Source organism: Cyanistes caeruleus, chromosome 17 (assembly GCF_971803275.1).
Source record: "Cyanistes caeruleus chromosome 17, bCyaCae1.hap1.1, whole genome shotgun sequence".
In the NCBI taxonomy this organism is placed as follows: domain Eukaryota; kingdom Metazoa; phylum Chordata; class Aves; order Passeriformes; family Paridae; genus Cyanistes; species Cyanistes caeruleus.
This window is the reverse complement of record NC_141717.1, coordinates 11362803-11389972: the sequence shown is the minus strand read 5'-3', so window position 1 is coordinate 11389972 and position 27170 is coordinate 11362803. Positions and strand designations below refer to the sequence as shown.

General features: G+C 40.8%; 2 protein-coding genes across 5 annotated transcripts in view; one reads left to right on the top strand and one right to left on the bottom strand.

Annotated features, from left to right (window-relative positions):
• The window catches only part of GPR146 (G protein-coupled receptor 146), a 51909-nt gene extending 49999 nt beyond the window's left edge, over positions 1-1910 (bottom strand). For 2 of the 3 annotated variants that reach the window (XR_015277215.1, XM_086853842.1), the window contains exon 1: positions 1278-1869. The gene's annotated coding sequence lies outside the window, so the exon portion shown is untranslated. Of the gene's footprint in view, positions 1-1277 lie in introns of all 3 variants that reach the window. The other variant, XM_023936786.2, reaches the window with a different exon arrangement.
• Positions 1-27170, top strand: part of CHLSN (cholesin) — a 120655-nt gene that overhangs the window by 87302 nt on the left and 6183 nt on the right. For both annotated transcript variants that reach the window (XM_086853845.1, XM_023936787.2), the window contains one exon: positions 8078-8271. In XM_086853845.1, coding sequence (XP_086709971.1) covers positions 8078-8271 — 194 coding nt within the window. The remainder of the gene's footprint in view (positions 1-8077; positions 8272-27170) is intronic.

Below are 27170 nucleotides of genomic sequence, written 5' to 3'. Positions count from 1 at the left end.
AAAGAGGTTCCAGAAACATTTAAGTGGAGGTGGAGGCATCCAGTCCCTCCCCAGGCCTCTCCAGCAGTGAGAATGTGTTTTGCTGTCAACATCTGGTGATGACCAGCATGAGGGGGACAAGCATTGTTGCTCTTGCTCCACAGGCACCTATTTATTATCTGTCCCAGGGAATTCCTGCCTCTGCTGGAGTAGAGATGTAGCTATTTATATATATATTATATATATATAATATATATAATATAGCTATTATTTTTGCTTGCCTTACAGAAGGCAGGCTTTGATTTCATTCTCTGCGTCTCGCTGAGGTCTACATAAATCATCTGAAGTTGGCCAAAAGCTTGAGAAGAATGTTGTGATCTACAGCTGTTATCTATGCCTTCCCCATTTTTATTGGGGATAAAGCCTGTTTGCATTAGAGTAAAGGCAAATACCCACGTGCTGCATAAACCTGTGTGGGTCGTTCCCAAACACTGTGCCAGAGTTCCCCCTCGGCTGCCTTAACAACTAAATCGCCAAGTTCTTTTTGACAAAACAATCAGCCCTAGCCCCCGTTCGTGCACGCCGCTGACAGTCGCGGTGCAGAGCAGCACATGGAACTCGGTGCAAGTATGTTCTGTATGTGGCTGCTATGGTGATTAAAATACATAAATAAAATAGATAAATTCGGCCCATATCCCAAATGCATTAGTGGCGCTGTGTCCGATGGCAGGCGAGCGCTGTCAGCCGCAGCTCCTGCGGGGCCGGCCTTACGCAATGGCCCTGTCCTACCTTGTCAGCTCGCAAATTCAACACAAAGCGCCTAAACAAAGGCCTTTTGTGCACGCTCTATAGTTCAGCGGGGATTAGTGGCCTGACACGGCTCTCAGACGGGACAAGCTTAGCGTTAATTCGGCCGAGGTTAATTGGGGCGGCCGCGGGGCAGGCAGTGCGGGCTGGAGCCAGGCTCGGGCTCTGCCCTTTGGGGCTGAGGGTTGTCCAGAGCCGGGCTCGGGCTCTGCCCTTTGGGGCTGAGGGTTGTCCAGAGCCGGGCTCGGGCTCTGCCCTTTGGGGCTGAGGGTTGTCCGGAGCCGGGCTCGGGCTCTGCCCTTTGGGGCTGAGGGTTGTCCGGAGCCAGGCTCGGGCTCTGCTCCTTGGGGCTGAGGGTTGTCCGGAGCCGGGCTCGGGCTCGGGCTCGGGCTCTGCTCTTTGGGGCTGAGGGTTGTCCAGAGCCGGGCTCGGGCTCGGGCTCGGGCTCTGCTCTTTGGGGCTGAGGGTTGTCCAGAGCCGGTTCTGCTTACCTGGCCTGCCGTGTTCCGCCTTCCCGGCTGCCTCAGGATGCGGACGGTCTCGGGCTCGCAGTCCTGCCCGCGGCCCCAGAGCTCCCCTCCGCCGGCTGGGACATCCTGCCCTGTCCGTGGGCTCCGCTGGGTCAGATTCCCGCTTTTCTTCCCCCTCTCACCTTTTAGAGTTCTCTGACCGTAAAATCCATCCCTTTCCTGAAATGCAAGCACGATGCACTTGTCCAATGAAGTTTTTCCAGGCGGGATTCAAATTCCGAGCAAGCCTTTCATTTCCTTGGTGCCGGGGGGAGAGCGAAGGCAGGCAGGGAGGCGAAGGAAAGCGCTCGCTTCCCTTAAATCCCCACCAGCGTCTTCCCAGCGCTGGAAGCGAAGTAGCTTGTCATGGTGATCTTCGGAGCTTAACTTCAGAGGGGGAGGGAGAAAGTGGAAAGCAAACTGAATGCTGTAGTGGAGATTTCTCTCTTCCCCCACTGGGCCCCTTGCCGACTGTTTTTATTGATTTCAATCACTGGAGGCTCGCTGGCTCTCAGAAGAAACACTGTGTAATGTGTTCTTTCCTGGCTTTCATTAAAGAAACTCAATGCAGTGCGGTCACGCTGCCGAGCTCGCCTGGCAACCTGCCTACACCCTGTGGTACCTCTTTCATTGGAGGAGATCGAGCTCGTGGTTTGGGGTTGGTTTATTTATTTTTTTTCTAATTCTCCAGCAAGGATTTCAAAACAGCCTCTGCTCTGCTTCTACCTCCTCTCACAGCCCAAAGCCTTTTTAAGCCTCAGAAGAAATTGTCAGCACCACTAAAGGGGACGACTTTGGTGGCAATGAAAGCGCCGGGTGCTGCGACAGTCTCGTGCTCCTTCTATTAAAATTCCTCTGCGTTTCTGGGGAGGGGTTAAAAGAGCTGTGTGTAAGCCACAGGGATGTGGATACAAATGATTTCCGAGAGGGTTCTTTTTTTTCTTTTCTTTTTTTATTTTTTCTTTTTTTTTTCTTTTTTTTTTTTCAGTTCCATGTTTTCCTGATGGCTTAACATGGGTTAATTAAGAGTAGGGGAGTAAGCAAAATTCTTCAACAAATATATGAAAATTCCTGGCCCACTGTAGTTACAAATGAAGCAAAACTGCATTCCCCGAGTCTGCAGTTGTGGTGGTGTCTCAAGAATTTCTGTTGTACTCAGGGCTGTGATACTGGTGGAGAAAAATGAGAAATACAATATGATCCTAATTTATGCCTTAGAACTTAATCTGCCGCAGCACAGGAGTATGTACTTTATAGGAGTAGCAGTCTATAAAGTGGAATTCAACAAGCTGCAGTTCTTTAGGTTGTGTATTCTGTGTGCCTGTAAATGCTTTCATGTAATTTAGTAAATTGTTCAATTTCTTCTTATTCAGCAGTTGCTAATGATAACTCTTTATGTGCTCTTCACAATTGGCTGTAAATCTGAGACATGCAAAGATCACACAGTTGTAAATTAAACCAGCTTTCAAGCTCATCAGGGTGCATCTATTCTAAATTACATCTGCAATTTTAGGGTGCTGCCTGATCGCTTGTGTTCCTGAGATACTATACCTGTATACACAAGGAGGCTTTTACAAACAAAACAAAACAAACAAAACCCCAACTTTTACATAACCACAGAAAGGATCCTTTCCTGGAGCAGAAAGATAAAAAGGCTGTTCTTACTTAAATCTGGTTTCCTGCAGAACTTGTTTGAGACTTTCCTGCCTGGGTTGAATCTACAGAAAGCTTTCCTAATCATCTTAATATAAATTATTGCCTGTGTTTTTGTTGTGAGGAGTTGAGATTCTACAAACACCTAGGTTTTATGAAAAATTTTATATTTTTCTTTGAGCAGTGTATAAATTCTAGAAGGTCTTCCTCTGTAAGCGCTACAGACATTGTATAAAGAGTACTTCTACATCTTGCTTTTCATTTAAAATGTGCTTTCTGGACGTTAATGAAATTTCATATACCCTCTCTGGTCATGCTTCTTTTTATGGAATGCTAAATGATAGAAAATAATTATTTAAATTCAATATGGCCTTGAACTGTTTTATGCAAATATCTCTAGCCGTAGTTGTAGCACAGCTCTTTGGCCAGCCTTGGATAGTAAATAATTTGTCAGTCTTTCTTTTATGAACCTTGTGTCTAAGGGTCTGCCAGCCTTTCTTCTCCGTGGGTTTTGATCTGTGTTTATAGATTCCGCTTTTTGTTTTTAGGCTGGCAGATGGCCAGTTATTTATCTGGCTTCATGTGTATTGTGTGAGGCAGAAACAGGACGTTTTGCATGCTGATAACGTTCATGGGGCATTTGGGGGGCAAAAGGCTGCTCTAAGCAGAAGCCATTACGTGATGTGTCAGTAGCACTTGGTCAGTGAACAAAGCCCCTTTTGACATTTCTCTGTGTTAAAAGTTAAGAAATAACATGAGCTTCATGAACAAACAAGGTGATACAATGCTCCTACTATGAAATAAGCCGTACAATCCATTTCCCCTCCATTCTGAACTCTCTGGAGTTCAAAAATTTGACGCCCTTTTTGTGTTTGTCACTGTTATTTATTCCTTTGAATTTCTGCTGTTGCTTTCTTTGCTGTTGTACAGACTTCTGGTTCTGCTCTGGGAGAAAAGAATAAAAGTCTATTGGTTTTGGAAGAGCTGAATTCATTGGTTCTAATAAATAGTGAATTTGGTGTTGTGGCTTGGTTTGTGGTTCCTTCTGTAGGCTTGGCAGCAAAGCCAAAACCCTGATCAGGCAGGAAGTTCAGACCTACAGAGACGAATCCCAAAGGCAAAATCTCATAGATGAGTATTCTGTTCACTGTGGCAATTCCTCAGAGTTTCTGACTGTGTCAACATTATTCTGTGCTGGCAATGGACAACCAGGGATGGAAATGTGGGAATTTTGAGAGTGAGGAGGAGGAAGAGAAGTCTTTAGGAGGTGTCTTCAGTTCTACTTAAGTGTGAGGCCATCAAGGACTGGAAACGAATTTTAAAATGCACTTAGTGCTCTATGGAAGCACAACACAATTAGTGTGCTGTTATTAGTGCTGTTATTCCCATCTTGGTGCTGCTTGCTCATCTATTACAGCTCATAGTCCCCTGGCAGTACAAGCTTTTATGCAGATATAAAAACTGCCCACAAAAACAACTTCTGTGACTCCTGTTTGGTTCTGACATTCTCACTGCAGCAAAAAAAAAAAAAGGTCAGGTATCTCCAAGAGAACCTGTACATCTTTTTTCTGGTTTCTCTTGCATTTCTAGTTGTATTTCTCTGTTCTGTATTGCTTAGCAGGGCTGCTTATAGCACTAAACAATTCTCTTCTGTGTGAGCTGGCTCTCCATTTATGATTGTAAGCTCACTTGTAAAGATCATTCATAAAATGTTTCAAATTTATGCAATATTTGCAGATTATAAAGAATGATGGAAAACTTTGGTATCTAAAAGTGAATCCTGAAAATAGCTGAATCCTCCAGCTATTTTGAATCAGATGTCTTGGACTATTTCGAGCATATTGCTATATTTACACACAGTTCAGAAAGTTGGAGACTGGCATTGATGAAAGGCAGCGTGCTGGCACCCACAGCACTTTGCCTGCAGATGGACATGGTATGATACAAACTTTGGGAATTTGCTTGAGGGTGCCTGAGCTCATATCTCCATTCCTCTGCAAAGCTGACATGGGCTTTTATGAGCGTAAGTGTGAAAGATTTGAGGGTCTGCCTTTCACTCAAAAAATGGCATCCAGTGGCAATATCCCTTTTAGCACCTTTTCAGGCCTTCTGGAAAGTTTCCAAGTGGAAGACTCCCACCTCCTTAATCACAGAAAACACTGGCTCTCCTCTGAATGTCATTCATTCAAGTGTGCTGACCTGGCCTGACCTTGTTTAGGTTGAGATCTAATGAGCCCACAACCCAAGGTGGTGTGGTAGCTCTCAGCAGGCTTTGCAAATAAGCAAGTGTTCTGTTTTTCTGTGTGCATGTGGTTTAAATTTATCATGTCAATAAACAAGTGTCTCACGTGCTCAAATAGGGACTTTACAATGTTGTAGTTAAGGCTAAATTGTAGCCCTACAAATTGTGATGTCACTTTATAAATATAGAAGGAGACAACCTGGAATATTTATGACCTCCAAACAATGAAGTCCTGTTGGTTGGATTTTTTTTTTTTTTTTTAGTTTAAATAATGACATAACACTAAAACACTTAATCCAAATGGGTCACAAACATCTTCCAGATGAACAGTCACACTAAATGGTTTGGGGAAAAACGAAATTAAAAACTCAGGCTGTTGATTTAAGGAAAGGAGAGGCGCATCAATTGATGGATAAATAATAAATTCTGCTAGGATTTAAATTCCAGTGGAAGGTTTGGTTCTGTTTTCTTTCAAGTTCCCAGGTTTGGGGGAAGGGTGTTTTTTTAATATAAATAGTGATAAAATTACACTCACTGATAAAATCACTCTCAGCTTCAGTAGGGACTATACCGCCAAATGCAGGTATTTTCTGAAGCACGTATAACCTGAGGTTTTCAAATTAAAAACCAGTCTAGGACAGAGTGTGGCACATCCTACTAAATTAACCAAGTTGACATGGATGGATAAAAGTGTATTTGGAATGTCTGAGCCATTGTGAGGTCTCTGCCAGTACCTGTGCTGGGAGTCCCAGGCAGAAGCTGATGTTTCCCATTTTCCCTGGATGATGAAGGCACCTCCAGCTGTAAATCCCAACTCTTTCCCACTGGGCCAGCCCTGCAGGAGAACAGTGCTCTTGTGTCACACAGCCCAGGGCCCATCCATGCTGGAAACAAATGTTGTTAGGGCTCGGTATTTACGTGACCTACAGGGAGGGAGCAACTTGTTTTGTTTTTAATGGAGCAGCCAGGGAGAAGGATAAAAAGCTTTTTGATAATGCAAGGAATGTGGGGGGGGAGGGAAATTACCAAGATATGCATTTACTGTACGTATGAAGAAGCAGAGGCCTCTTTATCAGACTGGCTCTAATGATGTGCCACAGTCACTTTATTTGAAAGCTTCATGGCTCACAGAAAAGTAAACAAATTCATTACATTATTTTTAAAAGAAGATTAACTGTAGTGTGTCGTCTGTTGGACAGCTGCTGTAGTAATCTTTTACAAACACTTTATAAATGACCACCCTCAGTGTTTTCTAGGGCTTTGTGTGGCGGGATTGTTATTTTAGTAAGTACCAGGGTGGCTTTTCAAATGGAAATGTTGTTTCCTGTGTAACAATTCAATTCTACCTTCATCCTAAATATTATTTTGTTCTCAGCATGAACTATAAAATCTCTTCTATACTAATGCAACATATGTTGCTTTTTTGCATGTGTTTGCAATGAATGCTGGCTTTTCTATAGAAAGTACCTAAAAAGTATTTAAAAGAAGAAAACCAAATCCATTTTAGTGTCCTACTTCCATTAGTTCTGATTTCTGCTTTCTTAACCTTCCTTTGGTCTGTGAAAACACCAAGTTGAAAAGATGAGTCAGAGTCAGCTTAGATGATAGGTGAATTGACACTGAACAAATGTTTAAACCCCAACAGGTGTCTTTGGCAAATAAGATTGTGTTCAGGTATTGCTTTGTTTAACATTCTTTGGTTGGATGTCAGCAAGAATAACTTATTTAGCTCTGTGTCTGGATTTGTGTTTGATAGCACTTGACTGACACAAATTAATGTAACAGTAAGGATTTGTGAATTTATAAAGAGGTTTTAACCAATCTTGCCATAAAGCAGTTGATCTTCTTGTGCATTCAGGTTTCATTTACAGGTTCCTTGAACAGGTGAGGGGGGAGCAGGGAGAGGAGGAGGAGCATTTCTTTCTCACCCAGTTGGCCTCCATGGCTGTCCCAGGCTCTAGCAGAGGAGCTTACCTGGCGAGTACCTCTCTCAGACATCTGGGAATGCCTGGAATGAATCTCATCTTGCTATAGAACAGCATTTTACTTCTACTCAACATAATCTTACACTGGATTTTTCAGGGTAAACTTGGTCTTTATAATCAGATAAACTATTTCATAAACTATAAGCCCTTCATCTGTATGTGAAATACGTATTTTCATTTGGGATATACTGATGCATATATTTATGGTGATATGGTTTGAGATGTGAATAATTAACTGTTCTGTCTGCAAACCTAAAAAAAGTCAACCTTTGTGAGACATGTATCTGTGTATGTTTATTGAAGATTGTGCATATGTTTTCTCAAGATTGCTAAAGGATCTCCAAGAGGTCTTGGATGAAGGAGGAAGGTGTCACATCTTTGCCCATGGCATAATCGAGATGAAGCCTCTGCATGGCAGACAGAGGTTTTCTCAAGCCAGGGAAGTGTGTGGTTACACAGCAAACACAAACTGAGGATCTTCAGGAAACCCTACTGCTCCCAGTGAAATTTGTGTATGCTGAAAAAACATCCAAACCCTCCATCTGATGTGAAACAGCCTCTGCTGTTTCTCTGCCCTCCTCAGGTTTGAGTGTGGGAGAACAAACAGCACAGGAAGTGTTGGAAATGATGTTTAATACATAGGTGGAAGGTGCTCAGGTTCCTCAGAGAAGTATCACCATCTGTAGAGGGCAGTTTGACAGATCTCTGTGAGATCTCCAGCCCCCATTTGCAGTTCTGGGAGTTGGCCATAGCAGAGAGGTGATGCAAGTGCAGTAAACAGTAAAAATATGAAACCCGAACCTAATGGTTTTAAATATTACCTGAGCCTTTTAATTACATATAGGCATATTTTTGTTCACTATAGAAAGATAAACACTTCATTTAAATGTTAATTATTTCAGGCTACAAAAGAAGAGGAAGAGCTTATTGCAGAGGCAGAACTTACTCCAGAGGAAAAGAGAAAACTGGAAAGAAAATTAAAAAAAGAACGCAAGAAGAAGGAGAAACAGCTGATGAGGGAAGCTGGAATCCCCATTAAAAAGGTGCAGCCCAAAAAGCCATCGGGATCTGAGCGGGCTCTGGCCTATTTAACCAGGTAAGGACAGTAAAACCACTGCAGGTGCTGCCTACACAAGTAAGCTGTAAACCAGTAACCCAGAACAAGCTGTACCAAGCAATAACACATTAAAGGAAATTGCTGCAGTTAAGTACTAAGTTAATGTTTCATCTCAGTTGACACCCTGGAGGACAGTTGATCACCCCATTGTGTTTCTATTACAGCAACAACAGAGGGAAGTTAAGTATGGTGCAAACATTTTATAGAAAGGCAGCTCCCCTCCTGAAGATCTTCTGGTTGTTATATAAATATCATGGGCTTAGCTGCATTTACAGAGATGAAAGGCACAGTGCAAAAAAGATTGCATTGAGAAAATGAGTTTTGTTTCTTGAGTGTGCTGTTCTAGGCAAAGGACTTCCAGTTGTTCTCTTTATATAAGCAAATTCCATGGAGAGGTTAAGCATTGCAGAGTCTGAATTTAACCACCGGCAGAATGTTTGGATATTTGTAGATTAAGAGGGAATTTTGCCACTATTTTAATAAAACTTAATAGTGTACAGTGCCTGATTTTCGCATACCATAGTGTACAGCCAGCCTAGTGGCTGATTTCAGATTGGGTGCAATCCCTTCACCCAGTTAGCATGCTTATTAGAAGACTTAAAATTCCAGCATAATGCAAAGTCTGTGGTTAAAGAACTGCACCAAAGCACTCAGGGTACCTCACAGACAGTGAAGAGGTCCTGTATAAACAGGAGGATAATGTTTATTTTTTTCCAAACTGCAAAATATACCCTGGCTGTAAGACTTCCAGAAGACTGGCATGTTACAAATAGTGGGTTACCACGTGGAATAATTCCAGGGTTGCATCCCTGCCCGTGCTCAAAACTGAAGCATCCAGACTGTCTGAATTGTTACTTACCACTCACAGTGGGAAGGGAGGAAATTAATTACATTCCAGGCAGAGGGACATGTGCATTTTTGTTACATAACGCTCAGCACGCAGCGATAGCAAAATGACAATAATATTTTTGATCTGGAAAGCAGCTGGAGCAGTTCACCACTGTTTTGAACTGCAAATGGATTGACAGTTAGCTTTGAACCATCTGCTCAGCCTGCTCTCTGGTATGTGTGCTCTGGTAAATGGTGATCTCCAGATAATGGATTTCAGGTTTGGAAAGTAAAGGAACAGGCTGTGGGGTTTTGCTTGTTATTCCACTGTTATCTGTATGGATTTTTGCCTTGTTACGTGGGAGAATATGAAATTATATTTGAACAAATTTCATTCTAGAGTTTCACTTAACCCATACCAAATTACCCTGAAACAGAAAACCACCTCTGCATTTGGTCTTGTCATACAGTCTATGGGTTGTATGTGCAGCAGTAGGTTGTGAGGGATTATTTCAGCAACAGACAATTTGAATTTTGTAGACTTAACAGGAGTAGTCATAAGATGCTGAACTGCCAAGCAGACATAGCCATAGTCACCATTCTAGCCCCAGATGTGCCCAGGCCATCTTGAACCATTACCAGTTAAACAGCTTAGTCCTCTTACCCCTCAGACCTTATTCCAACCCAGTAAGACTGCAGTAGAAATAACTGGATTTGAATGAATCCAAGAAGTAGTTTACCAGCTGAGGAAGGGAAACAGAAATCCAGGTTCTGGAAACCCATTGCAAGATCTCCAGCATATTGAGTGGGTGAAGGATTTCAGTCTACATGCTTTTGCAGGGCTACAGGCATGAATAATCTGTGGGAGGATAAGTAAATCTTATAGAAGCGAGAGATTAATATAATTGGAAGTAAACAAAAGAGGGCTGTGGATTTGTGCTTTGCCCCACCCACAATAAAAGCCTTTCATGACATAAATGTGGCTAAGAGAAGTGGCATCTTAACTGCCTGATGGCATGTGAATCTGCTGTAGGACAGGTGGAACTCGATGTACCATGTGAGAACTGAACCTGTCATTTTTATTTATTGAGGGACTGTTTGCAGCAGGAGATCACAGCTGTACAAGGCACGGGGTGACTTTCACAAAGCTGTGCCTCGTGCTGTCAGTCGAGGGGAGTTAATGAAGAGAGCCCTGACGGCAGGGAATAGTGCACACAGTGTGCAGGGTGGGGCTGCTCACTGCATCCTGCCCTTCCTGGCGTGTGCAGAGCAGCCCTGCAGCAGGGGAGCCCTGCAGCAGAGCAGCCCTGCAGCAGTGCAGCCGCCTTCCAAGGGCTGCATCCAGCACTGCCAGCCTGGGTCCCCTCTGCTGGGCTCCCCACTGCTGGCACAGCGTGCCACAAGCTGAGCAGATCTTCCAGTTTTCCAGCTTCGTTATTTAAGTCTAAAAACAAATGGTCCTTGATGCTTTCCGATCTCCAGAGGGATCAAATGATCATTTTATTGGAAGGCCATCCCAACTGGGAGAGGCTTTTTTCACCAAGCACGTGGCATGGCCACCTGCAACAGCAGCTGATGCCAGCTCAAGCTGCAGCCCCCAGCTACTGGACCTGAGGAGCTGAAGGGTCTCCCCTGTGAGCTGGGTGACTTTGATAGCCCAGGATCTTCAGCTCCTTGCTCATTTGGATGAAACCAGGCTGAGCATGACCAGGTTTGCACTCCTGATGGAGGAAAAGCAGCCAAATGACTCCTGGTTTTTCTCCCCCTCTTTCACTTTCTCTTGGCCTGTGTGAGAAGAAAAGAGGGAGAGAAAAAAGTCTTTGCTTTACCAATTTTTATCTCATCTTTTCCTTGGTGAGATGAGTTCAGGTGGTTCCCAGCGCAGTTCTCTTCCAAGGCAGCAGTTGGCAGAGGAAAGTTACTGCTGCCAGATCCCCAGCTTGCCCAGGGAGCAGACAGGAAGATCTGAAGATAGAGAGAGGATTAAAAGTAGGGAGGTGAAGAAGAAGGGTTATAAAACTCTGGGGGGAAAAAAAAAAGTAGTAAAATAATGGAAAAGTCCCAGAGTGGTACTGAACAGAGGAGAAAAAACCCTGTACAATTACTGCAGAGGAATAGAGAAAAGCAGGAGAGATGAAGTATTAATGGCTAAAAAAAGTGCTCAAATCTCTTCCTTTTAATGATTACATGTCCTGTTTCTTTATGATGGTAAGTGATGATTCAGATTTAAAGGGAATATTAGATTGACTCATTACTGTGATTCTTGGAAAATCTAGAATAAAAATTCATCCTTTTCTGAGCATTAGGTGGCTTCAAGTGAAAAGATGTTGCAATTCTAGAGAATGGTAATTAGATTTAATTATAACCTAACTGACCTTCTGTGGTGTTAAAATGTTGGCAGAACTTGTTTGTCTTGGCAAGCCATCCTCTCCTAGAAGCTGCTGTTCTTGTGTTTGGCTTGGAAAGTTCATCGCCGTATGGATCTGCACATACGGATTTCTCCATCACCCATCAAAGGAATAGAGAGAGAGCTGAAAAGACCTCACTAAAGGAATGTGAAACTATAAGATTCATATCAACTGAAGTTGAAATAATAGATAATATTATCTGGATGTGTGCTGTAAATTAGCTAAGCCTTGCAGTACTCTTTATTGTATATTAAAATTGGAAAAATAAGGTCCTGAAGTACAATTTTTTTAAAAATTAGTTTTGCCATACTGTTAGTATATGTCACTTTTCTTTATATAGGTCTTCTTTTTTTCATTGCCTAATTTGAATTCAGGCATGATTCAGAGAATGTCAGAGATTTCTTTAAAGCAAGAAGATGCTTCTAGAATTATACAAACCAAGGGCATGTTACAGAAACAGAAAAGTGAGAGACAGGCAGAATTTCCCATGGCGTGAGGAAATTGTCTGACTCTGCAGATCCCAAGGTGGTTTTTGCTGAGTGTGGTGGCAGCACTGCTGACAGCCCTGGACAACCCAGGGCAGTTGTTTATCTGCTGGGTTTGCAGAATGGAAACAGATCCTGGTCCTCAGTCAAACTTTATTACAAACAGTGCCAAGCCTGGGAGATTTTAAAGCTGAAATGTTGCTCTTCCTTTCAGAGAATACAGAACTTCAAGTGGTGTTGCTGGAAGCATTTTTTTTTTTTAATAGTTTGATATTTTTAATATATGTCATATATTATATAAATGTAGAAATAGCATGTAGGAAGTATATCAAGTTTTTACTCCTTCTGGAGTAGAGGCCATCTGGAAAAGTGAATCAAGAGGTAGATAAGTGTTCACTCAGAAGTTTCTGATTTTTGAAGGAACCAGGAGAAGCTGGTGCTGGGCTGTAAAGCAGGCAGCAACATCTGAGATTTTTGGCCACACAGCTCAGATGATGGTGGCCCTTCAGGAAATCACAAACCCATTCATCCAACCCCTCCTGGGGCAGGTGACTCCATGGGAGGAGATTCTGCACAAACACAACCATGCTCATTAATGTTGAAAACCAGTTTCTAATTTTAAAGTACCTCGAGTGGGCTTGTGTCACATTTAGTTTCCTTTGTTGATTCATGATGTTTTGAAGTTGTTTTACTTCTCACAGGTTACTTTTTTAGCCAGAGTCAGTGATGTCTTTTGGTACTTGATTCTGAATGTAAGTCTTTCTCATTGCTGCTGGCCTACATTGGTATTAATTTCAAACTTGGCATTGGTGTTGGTACCTCACCATCAAGTGTAACCTTTTAGATATTAAGAGTAACTGATAAACTAGAAATCTAAACATACACAGGTCTTTTTTTTTTCCTTCCAGAGACTGACTCCTTGGGTTGGATAGCAGCTAACATTAGCATTTAATGGCATTTCTCCTTCCCCCACTCTCCAAAACAGAGATTGAGTTTCCTTCCTGATTGGAAGGTGCAGCATATATCTAAACTCATCAGTTACCTTGAATTCCGTAAAATATTGGAGATCTGCTCCAGTAACCAGTAACAAAAATAGTATATGAACTTAAGAGAAACTGTTGTAATTACACTCAGCAGTGTTCCTGAATTCCCTTCAACAATTGTTGCTTTTAAGGTGTCTTGAAAGAGCAGCATTTCCTCAGAGATTAGGGGAATACTGAAGGGGAATAGTTTTTCTTTAATAATCCCAGGGCTACTTTTTAAAGGTTCTGGGGAAGGCATTAACTATGGATGTATTTAAACTATTCCTACATGCTTTGAGTCATTTTGTCATATTCATTAGTTCCTTAAGAAGCTTCATGAATCCAGAGTCAGATACAGGATAAATTTGCATTTGGGGTTGTTCTGTTTCATATGAATTTGGGCAGGCACTTGCTGCTATCTGATTTCAAAGGCTTGCACTTTTCCTAATACTCTAGAGATCAGTGAATTTGTTTTAGCACTTCTCCAAGTTTCTATATTCCTTGGCTTTTAATTTTTACCAGGGCCTGACCTGCCTCTAAGTGGGACTCCTCTCCTTGACCTAAAGCAGCATGTCTGTAAAGCTGCAAGTTTTCAACTTGATGTTAATACTTGGGCAGATCTCCCTCATTTTAAAGGCAGCCACTGTCTCTGCTCGTGGCAAAGGAGTCTCAGCTTGCTGGGAGTGAGTTACCTTATCATTATCCTACACTCCCTTGTGTAACTTCAGTTGCACTGAGTGGCATCTGATGAAGCCACCTCAGTTTGTTTGCAGTTCCCTAGCAGCCCTGATATTACTCACAAGCTCTACAAAGCTCTCTGTTGCAATGCCCACACCTTTCCTATTTTTAGGCTGCTGGTATGCACCAGCAGTTATTCTGGTGGGGGTAGGTGGAGGGGGCGTATTCACTCCACAGATTTTGTGCTGCTTAGAGCTATTCTGCTATCGTGCTCAAGCATATTAAATTCTGCAGAAGACAAAGCTTGCTGCTAGGGTATATGAAGCAGAAAAATTGTTCTGCTGTGTTGGACCTCTTATTAAGCAAGGTTTCTTAAATCATAGTATTGCCCCACAGTTCCTATAGTATTTCTCCCACCCTGGTGTTTACATGCTGCTTGTGGCTGTGGTGGGTTTCTCAGTCTCACTGCCCCTCCAGTGAAACAGCACATCCATGATCCTTCCTCTCCTACTGCTCCTTCCAGTCCCTGGTGTGCTCTGCTGCTCTTCTTTGAACTCCTGTGCCTGTGATCCTTCTGCCACCTGGAAAGAAATGTGGTTTAACTGGAGCTGCTTTCCAGCACTGTGCAGAGGGGGCTGAGGGTCTGGTTCCTCCCTGCTCCCTCTCACTCTGGCTTTGCTGGGCAACAGCACTGGATTCCTCTTTGAGCCACAGAATGCTGAGATTTCACATTAAGTTTTCTGAACAATAAAAGACATTTTTTTTCTCCCCTTAAACTATTACTGAGTTTTGTGTTAATGACAGTGTTGGTGTGATATACCACTAGAGCTGTAATACATTTTTCAGGGTTTCTCATCCTGCTTCAGCCTGGCTGCAGCAAGTCAGATACTCCTGTTTCAGACTTGGCTTTATGATATCCATTTCCAGGTGTTAGTGTTCTCATTATCATCTGATTATTCAAACTGTGCATTTAGGATTCTGTGACTGTCACATTACACTCAGTAACAGCACCATACAGCTTCTGCCTGTTTAATCAAGATGTCTGGTGGCAGCCTGAGTCGATGATTTTCATTCCCTGTGATAGAGCCATTGACTTCTGGATTTACTTTTCTGTATCTTGATGGCAAGTGATATGTAGATATGTGTTGGAGACATGCCAGTGTTTTTCTAACCCCTACATGACATCCACAGGATGTCAGATTGTGCAGAAATTGCTTTGAAATTGTTATTAACTTCTTGCTGGGTTAGCTGCTTTTTATGGTTCTAATACAATGATTTCTCTGCTTTGCAAGAAGCACATGAATATCTTACTCTTAATTTAGTGAGATAATGCAGATTACTGTTCCTTATCTATATCTCTGGTCTTTTTCCACTTATAAATAATACAGCTCTCCAGAGTGAGCGAGCCAGACTTCGTGTGAAGAGTGCACACCAAAAGAAAGGTCTTCCATTGAAATGCAGTTTTGCAATGCAGATGGTTGAAGAGATGCCTGCAGTGGCACTGAACAGAACACGGTGCTTGTGCAGGAATACTTGGGCCTGGAAGCTGAATAACCAGGTTAACACTCAGATGAGCCTGAATTAAGAACTTGTGGCTCTCTGCAGATGAGCTCAGGCACTTGCATGGGGCTGATTTATAAGTGACACCACTTCCAGAGCCAGAGCAGGCACTGAGGCTTCTTGAGCTGCTGCTGAAGATAAACTTGTCAGTTCAAGGTAGTGCTGACAAATAATAGTATCATTTACTACACAAGTCTAAAAACAGCAACCAAAAGAAACAACAACAAAAAAAAAACCCTTTTAAGTGGCTCAGAGCCAATGCTAGCTATTTTTATCAAGAATTTCTGGGAAGAAAACAAACCTTAGCAATATATTCTGGGTATCTGTAATACTATTCTGGAAATGCTCCAGTTGGACAGAATTACTTTGTAAAATAATTTCAGTCTAATAATCTCTAGCAAGTCCTCTCCAGAGTTGTGGATTGAATTGTGAAGATCCTAGATACTTAAAATATTTTTGGATGCATTTTGCCATTTCCAGCTTGTTGGATAAGCAGGTCTGGTTTCTAGAGACAAAATAGGTGTTTGGGAGGTTCTGATATGTAAGAGTCTAAGACTTTTAAGCTTGTACCTTTTAAGTTGTATTTGGAAGTTCTGAGATGTTGCAGATGTTGTGGTATTTTCAACTCATTCAAAAGTTTTAGAAACATGGATGATTTCGTGATTTTCCAGCCAAATTAGTAAATGCTTATGATGCAACTCATTCATCTGAGCTTTGGAGGAGCTGCTGGACTAACACAACCTTCCCTGAACCAAACCTTCTATGGTTTAACTATTAATATTATCCCAGATAAAGAACTTTCTTAGGGAATGGGTTTGGAGTAGCTTTCTTACCCCTTTGGTAAGCACTAATGTATGGATAGAGTGGAGAAAGAAAGGGAAGCTCAGGTCTGTGGTAAATTTTCCTCAGAGTCAGTAGCTGTTTCATCTTTCAGAATCTGCTCATTGTCTTATTTAGTTTATGCAGAGGAAAGAGATTTCTTTTCTAATTTCCATAACCATAAATGGTCACTAAATGTAACAAAAGAAGAAAAATGGAATAGGGGTCTCGAATCCTGCTTTATGGCTCTAAATAAAATTATTTGTCTTTCTAAATATTTGAATTAATTTTATGGAAGGTCACAAGTACACTTCTCAAAGCGTATTTCAGTAAAAGCTACAGTGATTTACTTTGGAACCTTCTGTCTCTTTGCACTTCTACCATTTTTTCAGTGTGAAACAAAGCTGTCAAAATATTTACTTGGGCATTTGGTTCAAACATTCTCTTATGGAAATAGTGTGTTTAATAATATCATTAATATGAATTCACAAATCCTTTCATCTGACATCTGTCATTTACAGGATCAACTGAAAAATACCTGACTGCTCAGCCCCATTTTAAAGAGATTTTTATATGTTTTTTTAAAACATTCTGTCTCTGTCTTCTCCCCACCATAGTAATGATGATTTGCTTTTCCATAATACCTTTCCTGATAGAATTTCACAACTGTGTTGTGATAAATAAATGAAAAGTATTTTGACACTGATTTATTTACTCTCGTTATAACAGCTTTTGAGAAAGTGTTATGTTACCCCATTTTTCAGGTGATAAATTAAACAGTGATGAAGTTTGTGACTCACCAAAGTCCCTGTACTATCCAAAGGTCTGCTTTCAGAGAAGTGAGATGAGGGAAAGTTGACTTAATTTTCTTCTCATCTGAGGACAGGCTCTGTTTTCTTTGGCCCTGGACCAATGCCTGCTCCACCAGACCTGCAGGATTTTTCTCAATTCCTTCTTTTGAAAGCCAAGTTTGCATGGATTTTGTTCTGTAGTGGCATCTCAAGGCAGTTCTGAAGGCCACTGGTCTCTGGTGGGCATGCAGGGTTAATGGATTAATATTCCAAACCATCCCATAGCTGTCTTGGGAGAGGTGGCATGGTTGGACTGTCCTTCCTGGTATTGCTGCAGGTGACCAGAGCAGCTTTATTCCGCTCCACTGCTGCTGATAAAACCAGGAATAAAAATTCCTCAGTTTGCCATGTATGTATGGTGGCACTTAAGATGATTTGTATGCCTGAGGAGGCTTCCAGTGCATTCTTGGTGAATTGGTTTTGGATTTTTTTCCAAAATTTAATTGCTTTTACTTACTGATAATTTTATCAATAGGATGGTTAAAACTTCTAAAATTTTTCATATATATGTTGTCACAACTATAAGTTGTATTAGCAGTACATAACTGCTGGACTGTAAAGGGCTTCCTCAGATGGGGAAAATTAGATTACGTGTATTAAATCCACAGACACTCAGATAAAAATAGTTAAGGTTTCTTTGTCTGATTCTCTTTCCCGTAAAATAGCATCTTGATTTCCAAACCTGGTTAAGAAAATTTAATGTCTCCTTTTTTAATAACTCATTTCCAGTAAAATAAAATTTAGTGTAAATGAATTTTCCTAACAGTTTATTAAATGTAGCCATTAGATATTTATCGCTGAGATGTGGCTTTCATCTTTCCATATTATTATACAAAAGAGATTGCATCTAATTGAATAATTAAGCAGCTTTAATATATTATTTCATCTGATATTACTTTCAGAAACCTTGTAAGATATATTAGAGAGATTCAGAAGTCTTTAATAACAGACCAGGACTGCTTCAGGACTGTATGCTGACAGTAAGGAGGCATCTTCACTCCTCACTCAAGTGCTCAAAACCTCACACAAGCACTTTGATCTTTTCCATTTGTCTTTGGGGAGAATTTGGCGCTGTTCAGGTCAAATAAAACCAGAATAATTAAAATAATCCATTTCACATATAAGTATTACAACAAACTACCTCTTGATATTTTTTAACTAAAAGCAGATGGCAGGGGTTATTTACTTTATTTGGGGAATATTTCATTTGCAGGGAGGTTGCAGTGAAGGAGTTTGAGGCACAGTTTTTCTCCCAGCTTCTGAAGTCTGTGCTCCCCTGGCTCTCCAAACTCCCTTCCTCACTCCTGGCTCCAAGCCCAGGCATCCCATCCTTAACCCTCCTTCTGCCTTTGAGAAAAGGCATTTTGTGCTCACCCATCTTCATTCAGACTAGGTTCTTGGCATGGCAGAAATGAAAAAGGGAGTTTTTATGTTTTCTGTGTGTCATAAAATTCAGATCTGTGAGAATTAACACCGCCACTCACTTCCTCAGACACATTCAGACTATTCATCCAGTGCCCAAATTCTCGTAGTAGTGGTGAGGAGTTTCATAGCTCTAGGGAATCATTTAGACTAGTCAGCCAAAGCCAAAATTAAAATTTAAAATGCAGTTGGCAATGATTATTAATCAATTAGCTCTAGGGAGCTGTCAAGGCTTCCTAACCAGAGTTAGAATAACAAGAAATATTTTTGAAATAATAAAACTAGATCCTTAATAAAACTCGTCTCCTTTTTCACACATTTATTAATATGATGATGCCTAAAAAGGTATCAGTAATTACTTTTATATGAATGAAATTGAATTAGAATGAGAGCCATCTGCAGGAAGGAGTAATTGGCAGATCCATGATTTAAAATCTTAGTAGTGCAGCACATGTCACAGGGAATTAGAAGAGGGGAATCTTACACTGCCCTAAACACCTTGGTGTGACAGCAGATTTTATTATGCAGTGAGAGATAGCTGAATATCTCAGCTAAATAAAAAAAATGTGAGTGGGCTGTGAACTGCTGAACACTTTTAGGTTAGATCTTGATATTGTCCCTGTTTAGAGCTCTTCTGCAAGAAGAAGAGTAAATTATTCTGTAAGGGTACAGCTTGGGAGATTCAGATGCCGTGGGGTTTGCAGCACTCTGTCTCCATCTGCCTCTGCCATGCTGCCTGATGAATGCTGCAGTGGGATGTCCAGACTGGGATGTAAAAAGTTACAAGGATGGCTGATGTGTCTTTTTGTTTTGTTTTTTTTTAAGGTTTCTATACATACTATTCATACTAGTTGGTCCAGAACAACCCCAAATGTGGTACTTCTCAGATGTGCTGTAACAGCCACTTGTGTGATGGGTTATTTGAAGAGGGCTACATTTTCTTGTAGCAAAAATGACGTTTGCCTAGCTAGCCAGCAATAAAAATACTTGGATTTCATTTAGAATAAAAAAACCCTTGAAAATGCAATTGGTGCAACAGTTCATCGAGGGCTGGTATCCAAATTAATAAATAGCACTTCTTCAATACTGCCCTAAGAAAACTCAAGTGAAGGGGCACAGTAGGAATTTGACAATCCAATATTTAACAGCTTGACAGCTCTATATCTACAGAACTTTGCCATCAGAACAAGCCAGCATGAGAAAGTCCCTGGATACCACAAGGGGAATTGATTTGAGGCCAGTTCTTTGTCAGGGTTGTCGGGCAAGGAGAAGACACTGTTGGTGTCTGTTCACAGATGCTGCTGGCACCCTGCCTGGCCATCATCGAGACTGCTGGCCTGGGTTTTACCCCTCAGGTTCACTGGGACCATGGTCCATCTTCTGAGCAGCTCCTGTTCCTCAAAGATAGGGGGAAACCCCACTGGGAAATGTGCAGGAAGAGGATTTGAATCTTGTGGGGAGGAGAGGCCAGCTGGGCTCCCTGCTGGAACTAGAACTGGGACTAGATCTGCTGGATGCTGATCCAGAAAGGAAAAACGTGCCTGGTTCTGGGATGTGGTGCAGGGCAGCATTTGGCATCTCCTCAGCAGAACGAGAGTGTTGCTTTTCCTTGTTCAGTGAAATCCTGCTCTGGACTTGGGAACTGCAGAAGAGCTGTGGAAATCTCTTAGGCTTCTGCAAAGAGAAGAAACACACGGAAACACCCAACCTGACAAATTGAAGACATCTGGATACAGAAGGGCAGCCCATTTTCAGCAGTGCTGCTGATCAGCAGCCTGGGTTAGGCACCTTCCCAGGGTGCCAGCATCACTTTGCAGCCTCAGGGATTCCTGAAGAAGCCCGTGCAGAACTGAGGAACACAAACCTTCAGCTCAGTGGAACGAGCAATAAATTGGTTCTTGGGTAAATCTTAATTTTTTTAATTTGAATCTGGCTGGTTCAAAGCAAAACCAATTGGCTGACAACTTCAGCACCCAAATCCTCCTCCAAGTGGCCATTTCTTCATCCCTCCTTAAAAACTTTCACAGATAAAGTTTCACATGAAGTTTGTTTCTGTTCCAGCATTATTTTTAGCATTGTTATATGGAAAACCATGATGCTTTTATACATTTCTTGTGTTCTATTAATGAAATACAAAAGTTTGGGTGTATTTTTTTGGTGATGGTGTACTTTTTTGTTTTATTGTTTGAACCTTTAAAGTTTTAGAAGCTGATTTAAAATTTAAAAAGCAATGAAAATTAGCTCCTTGGCTTGAATCTGTGCCTTTGCAGGAGTGTTCTGTATTACAGTTGGACATTTTTTTGTGTAACTGTAAGGGGGAAGAGAATTGACCATATTTGTTTTTTCTGGGTCTGGTAGCATATTGCTCATCTGATCTTCAGAAAGGATTTATATAAATGGACTTTTGCCAACTTTTGAAAAGGATCTTACATGCAGCTGGCTTCTTACATGATTTTCATAGAGAGTGTGGGGCCCTCTTTATCTCCTCGTACCCCCCAGGATGTTCTTCATGGGAGGGAGGCATAACAGTTGTTTTCATTTTCCCTTTCCCTTATTTCTGGTTCAGACATCAGTGTGACCAGAATTAAGTGCAAGAAAAGATGGACATCTGGAGAGGAGATGGGTCTTTGGGACAGCACTTGGTTGTATATTCCTTGCAGGAGCAGAACAGATTGGCTGTGAAGGGCTCAAATTCTATTTTTTATTCTTCTTCTGTGATAAACTCCTGCTTTGTGTTCTGTTTATGAATGTATGTAAAATAAAAAACACATTTAGCTTAGAAATACAGCAGTAGTAGCTGTGGGCTTTCAAGCCTGACCTTTTTGTTATTACTGAAAACAGCAGCAAGTTCTCAGCACGTTATTACTGGTATATATGTTTTTTTTCCAATCAAAATGCACTTTTGCTGCAGGTGGGCTAATGTGGATACCAGCAACTAAATAACTGTATCAAGAAAATAATTTTTAAAGAAATTGCAAAGTTTTTTTTCCCTGGTTTGATGCTGTTGGCATTTGCAGGTGGGTTGGTGCCTATGAGAAGCTGAATCACAGCGAGGCACCCCATGTGTGTTGTACCAGATGTAAGAGGCAGGAGCTCTCCTCACGACCTGCTGCATGGTTTTGAGGCATTGTTACAATTTTCTGGGTCAACTTTTCTTCCCACCAATCATCTGTCTCATCTGTTTATACTTGAAGCTCTTCAAGGGAACGTCTCATGTTGCGTTTGAACAGAGCCTGTGGTGGGGGAGGAAGAGGATTTCTAGCTTGGCTGAAGCTGCAGGATGCAAACATAATATAAAACCTTACAAATAATGGCAAGTGATAAAAGTACATTGAATAAAAAAATAAGCTGTGCTAAACATTTTATGTAGATCTAATCAAACTTGGCTTTATGGCACAAAGGCCCCTTCCTTTCACTTTATAAATACTTTCTAAGAAAATCCTGTGACCTGTTTGCTGCACAGATACAATCAGATACAATCTGTCATAATACTGGACATCAGGACAAAAATGGGACACTTAAAAGCACATTTATTTTTTCCTGCATGTGTGATTCCTAAGTTAGAAAAAAACTTCCTCCTCTTGCCTTTTCACAACTCTATAGTCATTATCCTCTGTCTAAACCAGATGGAAGAATATATTAAAAAATGTTTTTAAACCACAGATTGAAAAATGGTGCCAGGATTTTCAACCAAAAATGTGGCAGTGATTCTAAAATCTGTTGACAATTTTAGAAAGTTTTCTTTTTGCAAACGAGCTCCATTAGTGTCTTTTCTTTCTTCCAGGAAAATAAGAAAAACCTTTATCCGAGTCATAATTTAGTTAGATTCCAAACTGGATTTGAGAATATCAGCATAAATATATTATATTTCTCCAGGGATTGGAGCTGGGACATAAACAGACTCATCCATAACATGAGAAAAACACAGTTAAAGGCTAGAGTTGTCTCTTATGCCTAATATTGGGTCATACCAGAGATTTGTGCTTCCAGGATTTTAACTACAGCCTTTCCAGTCCAGTCTTAGAAAATCTATTTAGAATTTAAATTTTGTCTATTCTTTCCAAATGAGGGCATTCAGCATCACACACACTTGAACTGAGATTTCTTCTTACATTTGATTGAGCAGTGAAGTTCACCATGAGGCAGCCTTCTGGGTATGCAGTTTTTTGTGGAACAGCAGACATTCAAAAAACATCTTTGTAAAAGTAAATCCATTTTAAATACCCCTGAGAGAAATAGAAGAAACTCTGCATACCCCCAATAAAAATAAACACTTTTACATTTCCCTTTAAATGACTGTATGTGTTATAACTGGAAAAAAAATTATTCCTACTTCACTATATGCACTATAAGGCATATGTTAAACTTCCATCCACATCCATATATTTTTTATATATCCATATAAAACCTCCATCCATAAAATGGCTCTTCTCCCACAAGACTGAGCTTATGCCAAAGTTTTGCTCCCTTCTTGCTGCTTCCAAGGGTTCCAGGGAGCCTCTTTGAGGTGCAGCATTCCCTGTTCACCTGTTGGCCATATGTGCAGTGGGCTCACTTCTGGACTGACCTGATAACAGCATTCAGAGTTTCCAAATTTGGGCCTTATAAGGGCAGTGAGTTGCCTTAACCACCAGTGCATGGGGTTTTTAAGAGGCTGCTATTGTATGCATTGCACTGTGAAATATTCCAGCAGATCCCTTGAGTGCCAAGTGTTTCAGCAAGGCTTTAAATATCTTTAAGGGAATTTTTTTGGAGTATGGTTGTTCTTTATTGAGGAAACACCTGTTATCCACATTTTATGGGTAGGGTGGTGAGCTCAGAAATGATGCTGTTTGCAGGGAGTTTGGGGAATAAAGGGCCTAACTTGATTCCTGCAAGCCTTAATCGTGTGCCATAACTCCTGTTCAGCCTTCCTTCTGGGGTTTGTGGAAGGAGACAGGTGATCCTTAAGGACAGGTTGCAGAGTGGTGAATAACTGGTATATCAAAATGGAAAAGTACCCAGATGGATGAGGTGGGAAGAATGTGACCATTTCTGTGTAGTGTTGTAGAATGCTGCTTTTAATGTTTTCCATAGATCTTTTCAGTGGAGCCCTGACTTTTGTACAATGAGCCAGACCTGTGGCTCTGTCCCTCCTCTGAGGGAAGCTTGGGAATGTCAGACATGGGATAAATCACAGGAGAGCTGCAGGAAGCTGTGCTCTGAGCTGGTCCTCAGAGCTGGAGAAAATTTTCAAGTTAATTCCCTGATGCTAAACCTGGGCTGTATGCTGGCGAATTCCAAATTTGGTGGCAATCTGCTTTTCCTTGGATAGATACCGAGGCTGAAAGGTGTATCCAGAGTGGGCTGCACTGCCAGGGCACTCATCTGGAGCAGTGGATGTTGGTGAGGTGTCCTTGCACATGACACACAGCAGTGTCTTGTGTGCTCTGGAAGGTGTCAGCAGTCACATCCCTGTCTGTCTTTCTGTTTCTTGAGACTTATCTCCTACCCAATAATTTTTTCAAGTTGGATCAGTAAAATGGTTGATTCTCAGCACTGAGCTTTTCTGTACTCAGTGATTATTTGCCAGTTGTGACAGCTCTATAGAGTTCTGTCCTGGCCAGTAGTCTCAGCAGATGCATTGTGTTGACTTCCTGAATCCAATTTGTAACAATAATGTTATTCTCATACTGTGTTTCTGGAACTAATTTGCCTGCTTTCCCTTCCCCATCTCCTTCTCCCAGGACACCCCAGCGAGAGCTCTGCCCTGTGTGCTCCTGGTCTCCTTCTGTTTCCCTGCTTCCACTGCCTGAATTCCCATGTTTTGGGAACAGATTTATGGGAGACGACTGTAGACACTAAAAATCATTTATGAGATAGACTAGTGAGAATCTTGGGCGTCTTTTCTATATGAGACTCTCCTGCTAAAAAACAAAACCCCAAATATAAAATTTCCTAAGTTGCCTGATGTATTTGATTCGTTTCCTCCGTCTATTCAATTTCAAAGCCATTTAGGAAGATCATTTGCACAAATATTTAAGTTCTCTTTAACTAAAGTCAACCAATGTATTTTTTCAATGAGCTGGAGCTCATGAGAAAGATTCAAACATTAGCTGTGTAAAAAAGGCAATTAGTGTTTGTACAATATATTGAAAATTAGCCTAAGGCATACTGGAAAAATACATGTTTTACACATGTATATTATTCATCCAATTCCATAGTTTGTAATAGATCCTGACACAGATAATTCCGGAAGCTACCAAATGAATTCAAACTATGAAAGAGATCGCAACTGTCTATAAAAAGAGGAGGTTTAACTGTAATGGAGTTGGTTTTGCTCTGTGTGTTTGATCACTCAAAGGAAAAGCCTTTTTGCCTGCTGTAGTATGTCAAGGAAGCTTATCTGCATGTAAACAGCAAAATGAAACCTCTCTTGTGTTGTGTTGAACTTCTCTAGTTTAGAAGTTGAGCATTTCTAAAAATACACTAATGATGTCACTCTGATAACAGAAGATACTCTGTCATGGAGTGATACTTTTCCATAGATTTTAAAGCTGTCACGGGAGGAGGAAAAAGTTGTCATAATCATAGGAATCAGTGGAAAGGTTTTATTAAAATAACTGTTGTGTTATCTGTATTAAAGGTTGTGCACCCATTATCAGGAGTGTTTTGCTCACAGTTTGGGAGGAATTTGGGTCAAGAGGAGAGGACCATTTTTCTGAAGGGGAAGAAACAGGTGTTGTTGATCCAACCATGGTTGGAGTATCAGTTAAAAGCTTTGGAGTATTTTCTGAAAATAGGAGTACACCTATAGCTATTAAGGAAAATATTGGTTTTTTCTTGTTGTAATTATTTAGTGTTTAATTCTAGTAGGACAGACCACAAAACAAAAGAAATGGCTTGAGAGGCTCTGATGCTATAATGGACATAAATGTACTTTCTGCTGTTGATTATGCTGAACTATTTGTTGTTTATATTAATTATTGTGGTGTATATAGAGCAGAACCTTTCAGGAAGATAAATTAAAACTTTTGTTTGTTTCTGCAAGAGAATTCAGAGGAGTGAAAGTCCATAATGGAGTCTTGGACGCAAGACTACAACAACTCGCCTTAACATGTAGAAGAGAGCATATGGTTTTGGTAATAGGTTAATAAGAGCAATTAACCTTATGGTGCACTCATTTGTTGGTCTCAGTTGTTTATAAACTAGGTAATAAAGATATTTTAACATCCTATAGTTTTATAGGAGATTAAGTAAAATCAGGCTGTATTTTTCAAGTTTTAATGCCAGCAGTACTCAGGTGATACTGCAATAGAAACATAAAATTAGCAGAGTAGAAGATTCAGAGTACTCCATGGTGTGTCCAAGCAATGGATATCATCACAATGTTGAAATGTTGAAATACATAGCAGAGTTTAGAGAAATACAAACATATGTTAAAGGCTTTCATTAGCAGAGGAACTGTTTTCCTGGGATGCAGCCACAGAATTGTCACTCAGCTTGTTCTTGTGACCTTGCAAAGGCTGTAATGCGAATTGTTTCCAGGCTTTATTTACACAGAAAAGCATTTTAAACTTACCTTCTTCTTCTTGAGGATGAGCTTCCTAAAAGAACAGGTTGAAAAGTCAGCAAGCACTGGCATTGCTTTAATTTGTTTGTTCTGAAGGACTTCCTGCAGAAGTCCCAGTGTCTCTGTTGGGAGCTGCTGTGTTTGCCTGGCAAACAGAATAAGTGGGTACAGATGAGCCGGTTGTTTTTGACCTCACAAACTGCACCCACAATAAAAGCCATTTTTACTTTATTCTCTGTTGGCTTCTCACACTTCAGGTGGAGTCATTTGTTGTCCAGTTGGGCACCTTGCTGCAAAGACAAGTGAGACCAAGGGTTGTGTGATTTTGTTTTGCAAGTGCTTTGGGTTCTAGGCTGGTGGTGATGGGAGAGGGGATGGTTTCACCATAATAATAGTTTTTTATTTAGTTCTATATCTTGTATCAGCTTTTTGGCCTTCTGCTTTTGTGCAATATTTGTTTTGCACACTTCTGCCTACTTATTTGGCTACTAAAAGAAGCCTCTAAATCAGCTCATCTGTAGATTTAGCTCAAATATGTAAAGGATATATTGTGATTATTGATTTTGTCTGTCCTTTCTGATTTACTGTTAATTGTCAGATTTTTAGCTTACATTTTGGTTATAAGCTATTTTAATATGTTTAGCTGATGATAACCCAAATGAGCAGTGATTCTTTTTCTTTATCCTGAATTTGAACTTCAAGACAATCATTTCTTTCTTTAGGTTTTTTTCAGAGGCTTCCATTTAACCTTTCTATACAAATTTGTGGTCTCATTTTTTTCTCTTTCATTGAATTGACTGAACAATATATTTGCTGGTGCAGCATTCACCAAAGATGAGGACTCTTTTGCTTTATTAGACTTGACAGTGTTTAAACAATACTAATTCTCATACCCAGCTGGGTTTTCAACTTATTTCTGTTCTCTCTATTGCTGTGTAAAACAAGCTGGAACATTAATGGCATCTTGCATGCTACCCTCTGGAGACCTACTTTTCTTTAGAGAAAAATCAAATAAATGTGAAAGTTTCTGGGTTTTCTCCTTATATTTTTCTTCCTTTCTTTTCAAATGATACTTTAGTGTACTGTCAGATTTTATACATGTTACAATACTAATTTTCAAGCACATAATTTTAAAAAGTAGTCTTCATGTTATAGCTAGAATTACTGGTTTGCTCACTTTTTATAGAAAAAAATGCCTTTATCTAAACCAAAATATACCAGCTTTAAAAACATGTTCATGATGCACATGAATG